The sequence below is a fragment of the Lacerta agilis genome, chromosome 5 (assembly GCF_009819535.1).
Source record: "Lacerta agilis isolate rLacAgi1 chromosome 5, rLacAgi1.pri, whole genome shotgun sequence".
Classification (NCBI taxonomy): Eukaryota; Metazoa; Chordata; class Lepidosauria; order Squamata; family Lacertidae; genus Lacerta; species Lacerta agilis.
Genome location: NC_046316.1, coordinates 12,314,820 through 12,334,229, shown reverse-complemented (window position 1 = coordinate 12,334,229; position 19,410 = coordinate 12,314,820). Strand labels below are relative to the sequence as shown.

Sequence of the window (19,410 nt, the reverse complement as noted above, 5' to 3'; positions counted from 1 at the left end):
GGAAACCCAGCCAGATGGGCAGGCTATAAATTATTATTATTATTATTATTATTATTATTATTATTATTCTTCAGGGTGGGGTGGGAAGAACGAGTGGGTTTTTTGCCCAGGGTGAGGCCTCCAGAGAGGCGCCATTAAGGCTCCCAGCCTGTGTGTGTGTGTGTGTAGGTGAATGCGGGGGGGGGGGCTGCCAAACTGGGTCTTTGACCTGGGTGAAATAAAGCCTAGTTTTGCCCCTGCTTAAACGGCTCAGGTCTGCACTTCCTCAAGGACCGCCTCTCCCCATATGAACTGACCTGCCATTTATTGTTATGCCCCCTCCACGAGAAGCCTGGAGGGTGGCAACATGAGAACGGGGCTTTTCTCTGGTGGCTACCCAGCTGTGTGATGGGAGTGCCACGGAGGCTTGCCTGGCACTTTCACTACATATCTTTAGGTACCCAGCAATAACTTTCCTCTATAACCAGGCCTTTGGCATTTAACTATCTGGGTCCTTTAAAACTTTTTTTAGGGGGGTTGGTTTGTTACTATGTTGTGTATTTTTGTGTTTTTATACTGTGATCTCCGAGTGAAGAGCAATGTAGAAATTAAATGTATGTTTGTTCTGGAGGGAAAGGATCGTGGGCTTTACTGTAATGTTAACAATCCTGGTCCTGAATTCTAAAGTATGCTGAAGAGGCAGGAGGCTGCCCTTATTAAGTGGAAATGGGAAGTCACACTCTGCACATGCTCAGAGGCACTTGTTTTTCGAGGACTCAGTGGCGCTGTTACTGAAAATGGGACTCCTGTGCGGAGTCCTGGAGAGCACATTTCGCAACTGAAGTTCTGGGAAGGGAGAGGGCCTGCCTGTGACGAGGAGATGGAGGCGCATGCCTCGTGAAACTAAACAAAACTCAGTTTCGGGGAAGAGTTGCTTGAGGAAGGGTCAGGAGGAGTGTGTTCGTCTTTGATAACAACCATGCTTTCTAATTCCAAATTGTTTATACTGGCCAAAAAAACAACAACAACCGTAAGTGAAGTCTGAAATGATGAAAGATTGAACTTGAACTTGGTGGCCCAAAAGCAAAACCAGGCTTGTCGTGACATCAGACTTCCTCTGCTCTGGGTAAATTCTAAACATTCAGCTAACCTTTTGAAGAGGGCAGCCCCATGCAGCTTTACTCATAAATGCATAAAAGCCACCTCCCTCTCGTGATCTCTGGCAACTGGTATTAAAAGCACACTGCCAGCAATCAGCAATCATGGATAGCCTCAGTCTCTGTGAATTTGTCTAATCCTCTTTTAAAGTCACAAGGACCCAGGTGGCGCTGTGGGTTAAACCACAGAGTCTAGGGCTTGCTGATCAGAAGGTCGGCGGTTCGAATCCCTGCCAGGGGGTGAGCTCCCGTTGCTCGGTCCCAGCTAGCAGTTCGAAAGCACGTCAGAGTGCAAGTAGATAAATAGGGACCACTCCAGCAGAGTCTAGGGCTTGCTGATCAGAAGGTCGGCGGTTCGAATCCCTGCCAGGGGGTGAACTCCCGTTGCTCGGTCCCAGCTCCTGCCCACCTAGCAGTTCGAAAGCACGTCAGAGTGCAAGTAGATAAATAGGGAACACTCCAGCAGAGTCTAGGGCTTGCTGATCAGAAGGTCGGCCGTTCGAATCCCTGCCGGGGTGAGCTCCCATTGCTCGGTCCCAGCTCCTGCCCACCTAGCAGTTCAAAAGCATGTCAGAGTGCAAGTAGATAAATAAGTACCGCTCTGGCGGGAAGGTAAACGGCATTTCCGTGCGCTGCTCTGGTTCTCCAGAAGCGGCTTTGCCATGCTGGCCACATGACCTGGAAGCTGTATGTTGGCTCCCTCGGCCTATAGAGCAAGATGAGCACCACAAGCCCAGAGTCGGGCACGACTGGACGTGATGGTCAGGGGTCCCTTTACCTTTTAAAGCCATCTCTTGCTATTTATCTTACTTATTTCCTAAGATTTATATATTGTTTGATTGTGTGTGGGGGGGGGGATTTCTACCTATGTCTACACACATTTTACTATCTCACCCCCACCCACACTTTTGCAGGTCAGGAATACACAATTGTATAGGCTGAAGAAATCTTATCAGGTTCATTCCTTCTCTCTTTAAAAACGTCTGGTTTATCAGCTGGTTGGTGATAAAAGGAAGGTGAAACTGCCTCTTGTGTCTGGCCTAGCAGGTGGGTGAGGGAAGCTGGGCTAACCAGCCTGGAGAGATTTTACAGGAAGTATTCCCTAGAAAAGGTGAGAAAACACAGAGGGACACATTACCAAGTAAGTCATAAGGCCGTTTTGGCAGTTATCCCTTGTTAAGTGGTTGTATTCAGCCAGTCACAGGGAAGTGTTGTTGCAGGAAAGACACTGAGGGAAAGAACAGGGAGAGCAGCCGGAAATTCAGAGTATAGCTGGCAAGAGAGGACACAGCCACACCCCAGGAGAAGGAGACTACATAGGGAGAAAAAGGAGGAAGTTGCGTTCCAGTAATCCAAGAATTATGTATGCATCAGCAGTATTTTGGGTAAGGGGTGGTAAAACACTGAAAGTAAGGAGCAAGCAAATTCCTCACCAGAATATGAGGAAGGGGCAATGGTGTCAAATGTTACTTCTTCCACTACTGTAATTCGCCCCCTCCCCCCAAACTCGGGGGAGGGGGTGGAACAGTTCTCAAATGCCTGTATTTGGCAGCCCTGATGTTTTAGCAGGACCCCTAATAGAAAAAGAAACAATTAAATTCTCATTTCGAAATCATTTTCCTCCCATTAGTGTTGGTCGTAAATTAGTCAATCTCCGGAGAAAACGAGAACCTGGAAACTGTTTCCCCTGTTGGCCAACATGATAATTATGTTATTCCCCGGAGGTTCCAAGGACAGTCTGGGTATGGGATGGCTCCTCCTCTCTCACAGGTCCCCAGGAATAGAAATTCATGAGGAGAAAAAATGCGTTTTTCCAGCCACAGGCAGCGAGCTGGAGCCTTGCTCTCTCTTCCGCTTCTCGTGTTTAAAGGCTGCAGAGTTTTGCCCTTCATACAGCAGACTAGTGGCAGCCTGCAGTCGAGCAGAAAACGGGGAGATGGGGTGGGGGGGATTGATCCCCACCTCCTGTGCATGCATAAAAGAGGAGTTTGGATTTAATATCCCGCTTTATCACTACTTGAAGGAGTCTCAAAGCGGCAAACGTTCTCCTTTCCCTTCCTCCCCCACAACAAACACTCGGTGAGATGAGTGGGGCTGAGAGACTTCAAAGAAGTGTGACTAGCCCAAGGTCACCCAGCAGCTGCATGTGGAGGAGCGGGGACGCAAACCCAGTTCACCAGATTACGAGTCTACCGCTCTTAACCACTACACCTCACTGGCTGCCTGGATTCGAGACAGAGGCAATGGAAGTTCTGATGTGTGTCTTTGGATGGCGTACAAATGCTGCACATAAACCTTGCTAATCTAATTGCAGAGGAAATTGGTATGGAGAGAGGCAGGCAGGAAGTTGTGAGCAGGACGCTGCCTCCAGGCGGGACTGGCAAGAGAGATGGTGGATAGATTGCAGCTGCTTCTACTTGCCTGCTCGGTCCTGTCCCTTTTACTTACTCCAGTTAGGGTCCCAAAAAGTTAATAGACTGGGACAGTGCTTGTATTCAGATGGTGGTCCCCAGACCTGCTGCTCCCAAATGGAAAGGTGTCCTCCTAAGTCTGTAGGTCAGGCAGGGGCGTAGCAAGGGGGGGCATAGGGGGCGGACCGCCCCATGTTCCATAATGGAGGGGGTGACAAAATATCAAGGAACAATTACTGCCCTACTAGGGCGGTTCATAAAAAACTTTTTAAATGCCTGCTCCAAAGGTCTTATATTACTATACTAGGGATTATATAGCTATATATGAAATTTCATGCGTATCGGTTAATATCTGGACCCTCCTCCACCAAAATAGCTGTTTACTTGGTTGTTTTCCTATGTCATGAAGGCTGAAATTTCAGTTCAGTGGAGCACTTACTGTTCCCAACCCTAACCCTGTGGAAAGCCATCTAATTAGACTTTAATTTGATATTGAGATGTTTTTAGGAGGTAATTCAATTATTGTTTTATACCAATGTTATGTATCTGATGTTAGCCACCCTGAGCCCGACTTCGGCCGGGGAGGGCGGGATATAAATAAAAGTATTATTATTATTATTATTATTATTATTATTATTATTATTATTATTATTATTCCATTGTAAGAAAATATGAAATAACGTAAAACCAATTTTGCGGGGTGGGGGGGAATCAATGAGGGGGTGACAAGAAATTTTCCGTACTGGGTACCACCTGACCTTCCTACACCTCTGAGGTCAGGTGGCATGTGATGTGGAAGACGCATGATCAGGAGCCCCTCCTGCCTTTTAATCAATACATATAATTAAATAGTCCCTGCTTTGAAGGCCAGGGAAGCTGCCAGTGGAAGGGGGGAACGAACCTTCCTTCACCCAGTTTCCCTGCTCTAAATCCCAACATGAAGCTCCTCAGACCAAACAATCATTTTCCAGAGCGAGGATCTTGGGAGTAGAACAGATCTCCAAGATAAGTCACGGGACATGGGGGGCAGGAACACACACACACACCACACCACGTATATGTTTTAAATTATTGCACGTTCATTGTATATATTACATGTATAAAATATTCAGAATGGTCCTTTCGAAAGTATATACAGGCCAACTCAATTCCAACTGGGGAGCAGCACTAGCTCCACTAAACATAAAGCAGCAAATGGGAAGAAGAGGAACTTCCAATTCACCAAGTTCCCCTTTGTATTTTTTTTTTTTTAAGAGATACCATTGGGGGCTTTCTAGATGATGTCATTTTTCACTTTTGTTTCGAGGGTGTGAAATAATCACGCAAGCTGCAGCTCGGGCATTGCATGGGATTCAGACTTATTCCCCCCCACACACACACACAGCGCGATGCTGTTAACTGTCGCTATACTAAATTTCCCCAGCCCTTGTTTTGCCGCGGCTGACCCGAGTGCGATTCCTCCCAACGCGACGGCGTCGCTCGAAATCACGAGTGCTGTGTGTGGCGTGCCGTTGCGCAAGCTGATACCCAACCGTGCCCGAGATATCATTGGTACGAAACGACACATTTCTCCCCACGTGCACCATTCTGTAAACATACCAAGAAAAAAATGTTTTATCCTTGATTTTAAGAACCAGTGGGTGGGGGAAGGTGTTGCGCTCTGGATGCTGTTGGACTCCAGTTCCCTTGGGCTATGGGTCAGTCAGGCTGGAGTGGGAGGGGGGTTAAATTCAACAGCATCTGCAGGGTTTGCATCTTTGCTTTGGGCAGTAGGTACTTCCCCACTATAACACGTAAGCACAGGCTCATCCATGCAGCCATTTAAATACTGTTTTCACATGGCAAACTTCAAGTCTAACTCCTCATTCCACAGCAACACCCTGCTGCGTTGGAAGTCTTTTTTTTTTCGTTTTCTTGTTCCTTTTTCAATTCCCACAGTGTCTCCATCTCCGCTCCCTATAGAACACACATTTCCCATCGCCAAAGCAGCGGCGCTGGCCCCATCCATTGCGTACAACGGGATATCACACTGCTGGAGGAAAGCTAGCATGGGGTGTCAGGTTAACAGGAGCGGGGGGGGGCCAGGGGGGAGGGAAGCAACTGGAATAATTTGGTGGGATTTATGCACTTTGGTCTTGTCTCGAGATAATTTAGTATGTCATAAGAAAGCGAAGCTGTTCTGCCTGGTACTTTCATCTACTCGTTCAAAAGAGGAGTGCGAGGAAGTAGCAAAAAATGCTCCCCAAATCTTGCTTTTATCATTACCTGTGAATCAAGGCCAATTTGTCTGCTACAAGAACAGTGGTGTTAAAACTCTCGTGCGGCTCCTTTTCGTGGCATTCCAGCGATGTTACAAAGAGGATCTTGGAGGGAGGGACAATAACATGTTTACCTACTGCAGACACATGCCAGATATTTAAAAGCACATTCAACACACATTTAAAGCACGCGAGTCCCCACGAAAGAATCCTGGGAACTATAGTTTCACCCTTACAGAGCTGCAGTTCCCAGCAACCTTAACAACTGCACTTTGCGGAAAGCTATGTGCTTTCAACGTTTGTTGAATTTGCTTTAAATGTGTGGCACAGATTGACCGGAAACACACAGCTGTAAGAACTCAGCCGTGTGTTTCAGCCACACGCTCTGTGAAACAGCTTCTGGGAAGTTTTGAACACCGTCTAGCTGAGAGTTCCAAAGATTATTGTAAGGCACACATCTTTGGGACTTTCGTCCCACATTCCGCACGTAAATCTTTGGAATGTACGCAGGGCAAAGTGATATGAGGCGCAGACCTGAGAAACCCTGCCTGAATAATCAAGAGTAGTACAAAAGGAGCCTGTAAGAGAACACAGATTTCAGAAAACACTGAATTCCTGAACAAAACGCTGCTGAGCATGTTAAAGGCATTTCGGTATGGAGTAAAGCACTAGGTTAACCACAGTCTTGTCTTGTTCCGCAAGATAAGGGTGCAGAATCGGACAAACTTTTGTAACGGCTTGGAACGCACCAGTTTGTCTCCCTAGGTCTCCAGACTTTCCAGCTCTCTGCTGGGAACAAAACAAGTATCCCAAAGTCCTTACAGTTTTAGAATCGCATTTTCAGGGATGGGGAGCATAGCGAAGAAAACCAGGAGGTTAGTCTCTGTTGAGTTCTTTGGAGGCAACAACCGTTGCTAGCACCTAGAACAGGGAGAGGGTGACATCTCTAAGGAAGCTACGCAGAAGATTTTGGTTTCCTATGTGGGACAGCACCACCAGGGCTGTCAACTTGCGCTGCAGGGGGTCCTTCCGGTGAGATTTAGTAATGAGCCGCAGAACTAAAGCGCTGCATCTCTAATCGGAGGCATTCTGGACTTGCCCAAGGCTTCTTTGATAAGCAATCGGGCACCAACTCAGCTGGGACTTTTTCAAGGAACATAAAATTAAAGCCTCTTGTAATTATTGCTCACTGCTAATCCTCTTGCTCGAGTAAACAGAACCGCACTAAGTTGGGTCAAAAGCAACAACTCACGCAACAAATACTTTTGGTCCTGAAGAAATTAAGGCCACTTTAAAAGAGGAATTATCTCCTTGGATGAAAGGAGCATGTTTTATAGGGACAGCTCACATCTGATTCCAAGTCCCAGGTTTGTTTGTTTTTTTAAAAAAGCCCATGTCTGCTGTGGGTCTGAAATCCAGGTCTCGGGGGTCTTTCTTCAACCCAGGTACTAAACTGCAGGTGCCAAAAAGGTGAGCTGTGCCACTTAACCAAAATGAAATCTGCCTTACTCTCGTCAAATGGCAACAGGTGTAGGCAAATACCTACACCTCTCAGTATTGCCATTTGTCACCCTCTCCCTCTTGTGCACATTGGAAGGAGAGTCTTTGATCCAAGGATATGGAAATCTTGCTCCATAAAGGCCACTGGTGGTCCTGGAATGTGGCTATGCCTTCAGAGCAAAATGCCCATGGCACTGCTTTAGTGTGGCACATAGGCAAAATAAATACAAGAGGTGATTCTTAAGGCAAGTTTCACAACAATATTCTGTCTTTTCTCCCTTTTTTGGTATGGTTGGAAGTCCCGGTAAGCACAGCTCGTCCCGGCTCCTGCGAGGAAGCGGTTTCCTAGCCGTCCCTCCCCATCATGGCCATGTTCTCCAAATGGGTGTGGACATGTGACATGCTTGGCGTGCTGCTGTCCACTTTGAAGCTTTTGGGAGTCCGCCTGGCTTTCAGGAGAACCAGGAAGGTGTCCGTAGAGATGGCTCCAAATTCAGCGGTGAAGGTGCCGTAGAAGACGAGGACGTTTATGATGAACATCCATTCGCAGAGGGCGGCTAGGTGTTGCAGGACGAAACTCTGCTGGATGAAAAATACGCCACATGGGGGTGCTAAAGTCAAGGCAAACAAGCAAGCTGTTGGAAGGATCTCACCAGAAACAGGGCAGAGCGGGGCCTAACCGGCTTAGGAAAATTAGTGGTGGGAGGCTCCCATCAGCTGGATCCAGAATCAACTTATTAACAGCTGGCTTTGAGTAGTCCATGCAGGTGCAAAACCGGCATATAATACACTTGTACCAGCCTCATCGTACATTCGAAACACTTAAGCGTCTTAAGGCAAGAAAGACCTATTCAGAATGCTACTCTGAGCAGCCTTACCTGTTTGGGTTTTTTTGGGGGGGGGGGGTTCCTGAACTTCAGCAGACCCACTAATTTTACAGAAAGTAAAGAGTTCAAATGGGGGCCTGCAAGCACCGCTTGTGAAAATCCCCAGCCGTTTAGTGTAGCTGTTTCCTTATGATCTCGGTCTCATAAAACAGTATGCAAACCTTATTTGAACTGAGCTGGCTTCTTGTCGTCAAGTTTCATCGTACTGTAATAAGCAGGCAAAAACTGCGGCAGCAACTTAAAATGCCGTGAAACATTTTGTTTCCCTTTTGAATGAACTATATACTCTCTTCGCTGCTCAGAATTAGCTGTTTCCCCAGCTAATGAATTCTTCTCCTTTTGCAGTATCTCTGGCAGTATCAGCCCATTAGGAAGAGGGCAAGCTGAAAAATGGTCTACCTCGCCTCATTTAGCCTATCTCCTATTCCAAGCACCCCATCCCATGGTAAAGTCAAGGGCCGGCACAACCACTAGGCAGTGTTGCAGCTGCCTCAGGGAGTTGTGGATGCTCCTGAGCTGCAGAGTTGTTCTCTGTGCCATGAGCCCTGCTCTGCAGCTGCCGAGGGAGTTGTCCTATCTCTCGCCTTGAAGTAAGATTCAACTGCCAGTCCAATCGACTTCTTTGCATGGGATTGGGAGGGGCGCCATCTTATCCTGAGCCTCAGGCAACAAAATGTCTTGAGCCATTTCTGGGCTAAAGGTTGGGGAATGCAAAAAAAAAAAAAAAAAACAGTCTCCATGGCAGGGTGAGGTGGAGACCACACACTAGCCCAAATAAACAACTTTTTAAAAATGCAAGACCTTAAACACCCCCCTTGTTATTTGTTGGAGTGGTCACTCATCACACCTCAAAAGGCTTTGGGTGCATATTAACACCCTTGCTTCTAATTTTTTTTTTTCCCGTCTCAAGCCCTGGGAAAGTCCACGTCACATTAATTCCCCTCTTTCGCCCCAGCAACCTACAAGTTAATTATTCGTGGATAGTTTAGAGAGGTGCTGAACTGGAACAACCTAGAACCTGCTACTACACATTTACAGGAAAAGATGTGCCATGTCAGGTTTATTTAGCTACTTATTCCCCACTTTTTAAACATCTACAGCAGGCACCCACACACCCAAAGTCGGCGCTCCAGATGTTTTGGGATTACAACTCCCATCATCCCTAGCTAACAGGACCAGAAATAGAATGGAAAGTGAAGCTGCTGAATTACCAAACTTAAAACTGTGGAGAGACCTGGTCTGAAGAGACATTGGATTCTTCTCTCATTATACATGATAAAGCTAATTTTAGCCATCTCACCCCTTGCTTTTTCCTGTAATACCAACTGTAGTCGTTAACAATCGTCAACAGGTTTACCACACCTATCAGCCAATCACCCTTCTGAGTAATACCCCTCCCCACCCTCTCACTATATATAAGGGTCTGGTGACTTCTGTTTCAGTGTATCTGAAGAAGTGTGCATTCACACAAAAGCTCATACCAAGAACAAACTTAGTTGGTCTCTAAGGCGCTACTGGAAGGAATTTTTTTTAATTTTGTTTCAACTACGGCAGACCAACATGGCTGCCTACCTGTAACTAGGACCAGTGGTCAGGGATGATGGGAATTGTAGTCCCAAAACATCTGGAGGGCCGAGTTTGGGGGTGCCTGATCTACAGTGTCAGGCTTCAGGCCCAACTAAATGTGGCACATTTGTTGCCTCAGTCCTGGTGGGTAGGGAATCTTATTTTTTGACAAAAGCAGTTTAGCATAGGTTGTGGCTATTAAATATAATTTTGAACATCTCACAGAGAGAGAATCTCCCATGTCTGCAAAACAGCGAACGATACACACTTTGGCCAGTGTTTTAAAGCAGGAAACACACCGCCCTCAGTCTGAACTGTGTTTTGGACATCTTTCTGTACTAAGAAAAGATTGAAGCTTCATCACAGGATACCTTTACATTATAGTGAATGTTCATGGAGTGCCTTCAGTCAGCATTTTTTAATACCTTTTCACATCAGTGATACTTTTATTCTGAGTGCAAGTGTTTTTGACTGTTCCCTCTGTTATCCTTCACATCAGATATCGCAGCATCTGCCTTTCATAGAATATTAGGGTGTATATTGATTATCATTTATAAACCCAATGGCGGTGAGGATATGGGGAGGGGGGGGCTTAGTGGGGAACTTCAGCCACACAGAAAGTCACTCCTCTGTAGCATTTGACAAATGCTCCTTCCCCACCCCCCCAGCCACTTATCCCTTGGGCCAGGGGAAACAATGAGATGCACATTGGTTTTCTCCAGTGGGGCTAAAAGCGGCTAGGATGCAGTTTTCGGCTGCAAAACAGCCCAAGACGAAAGTATTAAGGAGCCCCTCCGTATCAGCCCCTTTCAAACTGCTGTCTCGTCAGCTGGTGTTCTGCGTAAACAATAATAACCCCGAAAAATCAGCCCATACAACGCCCCCCCCCCACCCCTCAGTAGGATGCCTCCTGTCTTGAGCAACCCTGATAAAACCTCATTTCGCCTTTGTTTATTTAAATCTCCCAAGGCAGGCACCTTGTAACTTTCCAGGGAGGTTTAGGGTAATATTTAGCCTAAACCTCTCGCTCTCTGTACATTCCATCTGCTGCTCCTTGTCCTTTCCTGAGAAATGCCACAAGTCCAGTACTTCCTGGCCCCTCTTTCTTCTCCCAACCAACCAATTCCTCCCCCCGCCCCACCCTGTAGCAGGCACTATGAAGCTTTCACGCTGCAAGGAGCTGGAGTGTGGACTCTAGAAGGAACCAAATATTAAGCCCATCGCAGAACTGCACGCTGTTTCCAGCGTGAGTCTTCCAGGGCCCAACTGGAAGAGTCGCTGGAGGTTCATGGCAGTGTCTTTCACCCGTCTACATTTCTTAAAAAAATTCAACCACAGCACCTCCTCGATTGCACCAGGACCTCAGCAGTAGGGGTGGAGTGGGGCGGGGCAGGATATCACCTGTTCATTCTGCTCCATTTTCTCAATGTGACTCGGACCCCTGCAGTTTAGGGGAAGCGCATGGCTCTTCCCAAGGAGATGTAGCTGTGAGTCAACGTTTACATGATTTAATACGTAGTCTGGCCCGTCTGTTTCCACAACCCAAATGCATTAAGGGCCCTATTTATAGCCAGGCAGACCTCTTTCCAGTCTCCGCCTCGGCTCGCCTGGCCAAACTCTAATTCAATCTGATCCATCACTCCTATTTGCCTCTGGGTACATCTATTCCACACACCCCTCCCAAAACAACAACAACAACAACCACATTGCTGCAGAAAGGATACTGAAGATGAGGGTGATGAAAGCCAGGGCTGCCAGGATGCTGCGCAGATGCCCAGTCCAGTAATGGCCTCTGGATTTTGCCATGCGGTAAGTCAGGATGGACTGAAGGAATATGAAAAGCATGCTGGTCGGGAACGCCACACCTGCCCCGATGTAATGCAGAACTTTAGCATGGTCCACCTAGGAGAAAGAAGCAGGAAAGAAGTTAGGAATCCGAAACACGCAGTCATAGAACTGTAGAGTTGGGAGGGACCCCTGGGGGTCATCTAGCCCAGTGTTTTTCAACCTTTTTTGGGCAAAGGCACACTTGTTTCATGAAAAAAAATCACGAGGCACACCACCATTAGAAAATGTTAAAAAATTTAACTCTGTGCCTATATTGACTATATATAAAGTAATTCTCTTGAATTTTTCCATTTTTCCCACGGCACACCAGGCAACATCTCGCGGCACACTAGTGTGCCGCGGAACAGTGGTTGAAAAACACTGATCTAGCCCAACCCCCTGTAATGCAGGAATCTGTTGGCCCAATGTGGGGCTCGAACCCACGACCCTGAGATTAAGAGTTTCATGCTCTACCAACAAAGCTACCCCAGCAGTACACAACCAATTAGGTTGCCCAGTCTACATGTGCAGGAAAACGAGAATGTTTCTATGATTCCATTTTTTTGCAGCCAGTTGCTACAGAGAGCTTGTTGCCAAGACGCTTTGCAGGGGTCGTGCCTTGGCAGATCCAGCTCCTTCGGCTTTGAACAGACATCCCTCCACGCCCATTAAGAATAGTCAGAGGCAGGAAGAGAAAGCCAGACACTGCAATAAAGCATCAGCTGCTCCCTCTCCTCTCTTCACAGAGACACAGCAAACATCCCAAGCATGACTGCCAAACGAAGGGAGAGCAAACACAAGGACACAGCTAATACGCCTGGCCCCTCCGGGTGCAGCAGGTTCCCATTGCCCCCAGGTCAGCTACCAGGCCTCTCGGCAACTGACAAGAGGAAAGGAAAGCGCTTGGGCCAGGCCGCTGGAGGAAGCCAAGTGTCACAAAATGCTGGGAAACTTCGAGTGCATGTGTAGAAAATGCCTATAAGCACCTACAAGGGAATCAGGTTCTAGAGAAATCATCAGCAGACATCTGGGGACACTCTTTAGCATTTCTTCTCCCAGTCAATTCCTGCTAGGGATTATCTATCCCAGGGGCGTAGCATGGGACGATTGCCCCAGGCACAGGTGTTAGGACAGGGGTCCCCAAACTAAGGCCCGGGGGCCGGATGCGGCCCAATTGCCCTCTAAATGCGGCCCGCGGACAGTCTGGGAATCAGCGTGTTTTTACATGAGTAGAATGTGTGCTTTTATTTAAAATGCATCTCTGGGTTATTTGTGGGGCATAGGAATTCGTTCATTTTTTATTTTATTTTTCAAAATATGGTCCGGCCCCCCACAAGGTCTGAGGGACAGTGGACCGGCCCCCTGCTGAAAAAGTTTGCTGACCCCTGTGTTAGGAGATCCAAACACAAAGTTTCCACTTCATGTCTAGTCTGACCCACAATGGTTTGATTCAGACCATGTGGTTCAGATCCAATGGGGCTGTGGCTACGTACAAAAGAGGGAGTTTTGGCAGGGCAGCCCAATGAAAAGTTCTTTTTTTTTTATATAAAATTTATTAAATTTTTCAAAACACACAATAAAAAAAACTACACAGCAACATAACTACACTACAAAAAAGAAACCTAAAAAACAAAACAAAGAAAAATAAAAACAATCAAAAAACAATACAATGCATAAAAGACAAAAACAAAATTTTTCTAACTTTTATATTCTTATTTCTAATCTTATTATAGAACTTCCCCCGCTCCCTTATCTGCGTTCTTAGTAAATCTATTTTAGCAGTTTCTTAACCGATGTAATTAACAGTCATAATAATGCTTATTAGTTAACCTTTGTTGTCTCTATCTCAAATTCTTAAAAGTAACACATCAATAGCAACATCTTGTTTAATCATATTATAATATCTTCTTCTACTATTCACTCTTTCCTTCTTATATCCTAATATCTAACATTCTATAGCTTATGCCTATATTTCAGCTGCTTGCACTCAAACAACCAGTCTTTCACGATATTTCAGATAGTCCTTAAATTTCTTCCAGTCTTCTTGCACCACCTCCTCCCTCTGGTCACGTAGCTTCCCGGTCAGCTCTGCGAGTTCCATATAGTCTATTGTCTTTATTTGCCATTCCTCTACAGTCGGTAACTCCTCACTCTTCCAGTATTTCGCGATTAGGATTCTTGCGGCCGTTGTGGCATACATAAAGAACACTTTATCTTTTCTATGTATCTCATGGTTGGAGATGCCCAATAGGAAGGCCTCTGGTCTTTTAGAAAATGTGTATTTAAACACTCTTTTCAACTCGTTGTATATCTTCTCCCAGAAGTCCTTAACCTTTGGGCACGTCCACCACATGTGATAGAAGGTACCTTCTACTTTCTTACATTTCCAACATTCATTAGTCAATCCATGATACATCTTAGCTAATTTAACTGGTGTCAAATACCATCTGTAAATCATCTTCATTATGTTTTCTTTTAACAAATTACATGCAGTAAATTTTATACCTTCCCTCCACAATCTTTCCCAATCTGAAAACAAAATATTATGTCCCACATCCTTTGCCCAATCAATCATTGCGGATTTTACCAGTTCATCTTTCGTATACCACTCCAACAACAAATTATACATCCTGGAGAGATTTTTGGAGTTTGTGTCCAAAAGTTCTGTTTCCAACTTAGATTTTTCTACCTGAAAGCCAACTTTCTTATCTATTTTAAAGACTTCATTTACTTGATAATATTGCAGCCAATCATACACCCCTTCCTTTACTTGGTCATAGCTTTTTAACTTAAAGCTTTGACCTTCTTGTTGTAATATATCTGCATATTTCAACCATTTCGCAGGCATGTTGGGTCTTTTGTGAGCCTTCGCCTCAACTGGAGAAATCCAGTTAGGGGTCTTTCTCTCCAATAAGTCTTTATTACGCAGCCAAACCTGATACAAGGCATTTCTAATTATATGATTTTTAAATGCCTTATGAGCCTTTACTTTGTCGTACCACAGGTAAGCGTGCCATCCAAACACATTATCATGTCCTTCCAAATCCAACAGATCTGTATTTTCCAGCTTAAACCAGTCCTTTAGCCAACAAAAGGCAGCTGCTTCAAAGTACAACCGCAAGTCCGGTAGGGAAAAACCCCCTCTCTCTTTAGAGTCAATAAGAATCTTGTATTTAATTCTCGGTTTTTTCCCTTGCCAAATAAATTTCGATAAATCCTTTTGCCATTTCCTAAAACAGTCTAACCTATCTATAATAGGTATGACTTGAAACAGGAACAACATCCTTGGTAATACGTTCATTTTGATGGCCGCTATTCTGCCCATGAGGGATAACTTTAGCCTAGTCCATGTTTCCAGGTCCTTTTTTATCTCCTGCCATAATTTTTCATAATTGTCCTTGAACAGGTTTATATTTTTTGGAGTCAAATTAACCCCCAGATATTTGACCTTTTTAACAAAGTTCAATCCAGTCAGGTCTTGTAATCTTTGAATCTGCGATGGTGACATATTTTTTGTCAACACTTTAGTTTTGGCTTTATTTAATTTAAATCCTGCTACTCTTCCAAAGTTTTCAATTGTCTCCAACACTCTGGTCACACTGCTTTCTGGTTCTTGTAGAGATAACACCAAATCATCTGCGAAGGCTTTAAGTTTATACTCCTTTTCTCCCACCCTTATTCCTTTTATCGTATTGTCCAATCTAATCATATTCAAAAGAACTTCCAGGACCGTGATAAATAGCAGTGGGGAGACCGGGCACCCCTGTCTCGTTCCTTTTTCAATTCTAATCTCTTTCGATATTACACTGTTGATTATTATTTTAGCCTTTTGTTCTGTGTAAATAGCATTGATGCCATTTAGAAATCTTGGACCAACTCCCATCTTTTCCAAGTTTTTCTTCATAAAACACCAAGAGATATTATCAAAGGCCTTCTCTGCATCAATGAAAATAAGTAGAGCATCTGTATTTATCTTTTTTTCAAGTCTTTCCAATATATCCACAATATTTCTTGTATTACTACTGATGTGTCTTCCAGGTAAAAAACCTGCTTGATCCTTGTGGATATAATCTTTCAGTACTCCTTTCAGTCTAGAGGCCATCACATTTGCAAATATTTTATAGTCCACGTTTAAGAGTGAGATTGGTCGATAACTTTTCATTTGGGTGCCATCTGAATCTGGTTTTAAAATTAGTGTAATATACGCCTCCTTCCATGAGTCGGGTGCCCTGTCTCCCTCCAATATTCCATTACAAACATCTTTCAAAGGCTGGATCAACCAATCCTTTAACACTTTGTAATATTTTACTGTAAGTCCATCAGGTCCTGGGGCCTTTCCAATCTGCATATTACTAATTGCCTCTTCCAATTCGAAAGTCGATATCGGGTGGTTGAGTATTTTTGCTTTTTCTTCTGGGACTCTTTGCAAACCATTTTTATCCAAGAATTGTACAATATCTTTCTCTTCCACATTATCTTTTTTATATAGAAGTTTGAAAAATTTTTGAAAACAATTTCTTATCTCTTCTGGATTCTCTATTGTTTTGTCATTAATCTTCAAACTGGTGATGGTATTCAATTTCTGTCTCTTTTTCAGCTGCCATGCCAGCAATTTTCCACACTTATTTGCTGAATCAAATGTTCTTTGTTTCATCAATTTAATTTTCCATTCAATTTCCTGATTTAAAATCTTAGAGTATTGGGACTGTAATATTTTTATTTCTTTCTGAATAAATTGGTTTTTCGGGTGTCCTCTCAACTTCTTCTCTTTTTTTTTTAATTGTTGCAAGATTCTTTCCTTTTCCAAATTTTGTTGTTTCTTTTTATTTGCTTTTTCCCTTATGAGGAACCCTCTCATAACTGCTTTACCAGCGTCCCATACTGTTCTTTTCTCCACCTCTGTATTTAAATTTAATTGGAAGTATTCTCTCATCTTTTTAGCTGCTTCTTCTGCTAGCTTGGTATCTCTTAATAACGCATCATCCATTCTCCACCGAAATGAATCCTTAGAGTAGATTTTAAAGTCCACCTGTACTGCGTTGTGATCAGAGCACGTCTTAGGGCAAATTTCTGCCTTTTGGATTTTAGGTACCAGACTTCTAGAAGCCCAGACATAATCTAGCCTCGACCATGACTGCTGCGGTTCAGAGAAATAAGTTGCTTCCTTTTCTGTTAGGTTTTTCAGCCTCCAAGTATCAATCAAGTCCAAATTCTCAATCATTCTAAAAAAGGTTTTTGGCAATTTGCCTTCATTTGTAATCTTAGATCTCTGAGATCTATCCATCATTGTAGAGACCGCTCCGTTAAAGTCTCCCAAACAAATTAAATTATAGTCCAAATAGTCCATCAGCAGATCATGTATTTTTTTGTAGAAATCTGATTTTCCTTCATTTGGTGCGTAGAGTCCCAGTATTAAAATTTTTTCGCCTTGTACTGTAATTTCTATTGCAGTGAATCTTCCTTCCTCATCTTTAAATAGGTGCCTTGGATTGTAATTCTCTTTTGCATAAATTACAACTCCTCTTTTCTTGACCTTGTCAGACGATATAAATTCTTGGCCTAATTTCTTATTCTGAAGAATCCTTCTGTGATGCCGAACAACATGGGTCTCCTGTAAACAGATTATATCTAGCTTTTTCTTCTCTAATATGTGATATATTCTGTGTCTTTTCGGCCTCAGGTTCATGCCGTGGACATTCCACGTTAATACTTTCAACGCCATTTTATACCTTCGATCCTCCCTTTGCTCCTTCCTCTTCTTCTTCTTCTTCCTCTTCTTCCTCTTCTTCACTGTTCTCTCCTTCTCCTGATGATGGTTTTCCCGGAGGTGGAAAATCCAATTTTCGCAGCCTTGCTGGATCCAGAGAAGATCCTACAAAATCTGCACTGTGTTTGTCCAGGAATTTCTTCTTGTCCTCAGATGATCTTATTCTTACTCTTCTCTCTTTGTATCTGAAAGTCAGGCCCTCTGGGAATTCCCAGCTGAAGGAGATTTTTCTGGCTCTTAATTCTGTAGTTAGATCGTAGTAGGGGAATCTCCTGTCCAAAAAGTAACGTGGGATGTCTTTAAAAATAATTATTGGTCTCTGCTGAATCACCAAGTTGTTCTTATAGTGGAAGTCAAGAATCTGGTCTCTTTGAATCCTGTTCTGGAAGACCACCATACAGTCATTCACTGCTTTCTTATTCTTCTTTTCTTTCGTTCCAAACCTGTATGCTTTCACTATAGATGTTCGTAGATCCGACTCTTCCAACTCCCAGAATCCCGAAAATTCTTTAATTAAAAAGTCTTTCAGACTTTCTTGCTCAAATTCGGGGACGCCTCTCAATCTTATGTTGGTCTCTTTTTCCTTCAACTGCAAAAAGGCCAAAGACTCTTGTAGATCTCTCTGCTGTGTCTTAATTTTCTGGATCTCTTCTGGTTCCAAATTTTCAACTTTAGTCTCCACTTTTTTAATTTTTTCTCCAACGTCTTTAGCTTCCTTTTTAAGTGTATCAACCTCTTTTCCAATTCTAGTAATTTCAGTTTTGTTCTGAATCACTGTCTTCTCAACAGAAGCAATTGCTGCTTGCAAAGAGTCAGATGATTTTTTAATGTCACTTTGTAATTCCTCTCTGGTCCCTTTAAGTTCTTCTCTTGTTTCTTTAAGTTCACTGTGCACTGATTGCAGACTGACACTTAATTTCTGAATAGCAGATAGCATTTGCTCCTCAAAAGGTTTCGAAGCCGACCCTTTTCTCTGTTTTTCTTCATCACCTTTTTTGGATCTTATCCTGGAAGAGACAGATCCAGATGTAGGTGTTGTTTCCTGGGTTTGCATTCTTCTGCTATACTTTGCTGGCAACTTATTTAAAGCTTACTGCTATCCTGCAGAAAGCTATATTTTTCAAGGTCACCACCAGATATACAAAGTGGCCAGTCTCAAAACAATCTTGCTGCAAATCCCAGGTGGCCGGTAGACCAAACATACAGTGCCAGAGAACAATGAACAGAACAGTCACAGCAGTTTCCAAAATAAAAGTCCCAATGCCTCCAGCTCCAGTAAATCTTTTTCAAAGTTTTAAAACTCCCACAAACTTCACAAACTTCACTCCAAAGTCAAGAAAAGTATCTTAACAGTAACCTCACCAAGGCATCTCAGTCAAATAAGCAGTGTATCCAGGGAAAGTACATCAAAAAAGTAGCCAAATGTAACAGTCTCCAGTTGAAAGCAGAAGTGAAACAAATTTAAACAAAATAACGCAGCCCGCTAACCGACCCGGTCTCCGTATCCAGAGGGTGTAGCGGTGTCTTCTTAGCCTTTTAGTAAATCCAAATAATCACGTTTTAAATCGGTCAACCAGTCAATTCCATTAAGAATCGTGAAAGCAGCTTAAAAAGTCTTTTAAAGATCAAAGAAAAGTCCGCGGCACAGCTTCATTCAGTCTGCTTCCGCCTTGCCGCTGTCAAAGGGAAACGGACTCCCTACTTTTACGTTTCCCTCCGCAAGCCAAATTTCCAATAAAATCTTCAAATTATAATCCAATACGTTCAGTACTTACAGAGTCTCTTTATTTTCAATCAATTTTCGGAAGAATGGGGCGCTCTTTTTAAAGCCCAGCAGATCCCGCTGCTTCGTCAACTTCGGCCAGCAATGGCTTCTTCAGCACCGCGCCGGAGCCCAACTCGCCCAATCCTCCTCCTTACGGGGGTAGATCAGGAGCTGGGACGACGCGCCTGGTGCCCGCAAGAACCCTGTCCACAGGACTCCCCTCCTGTGGCTCTACGGGGGCCGTGGCGCGGTCACAGGTACCCCGAAAAACACCGAAGTTGACCGGAGCGTTA

The 19,410-nt window shown here is 44.1% G+C and overlaps 1 protein-coding gene across 1 annotated transcript in view; it reads right to left on the bottom strand.

The window, feature by feature from the left end:
• Positions 1-7,380: 7,380 nt before the first annotated feature.
• LOC117046574 (transmembrane protein 150A-like) overlaps positions 7,381-19,410 on the bottom strand; it is a 33,361-nt gene continuing 21,331 nt past the window's right edge. Inside the window, exons 6-7 of the mRNA XM_033148641.1 lie at positions 11,483-11,660; positions 7,381-7,907 (exon numbers count right to left, since the gene is read on the bottom strand). Of these exons, the coding sequence (XP_033004532.1) occupies positions 7,651-7,907; positions 11,483-11,660 (435 nt within the window). The 3' untranslated portion in view covers positions 7,381-7,650. The remainder of the gene's footprint in view (positions 7,908-11,482; positions 11,661-19,410) is intronic.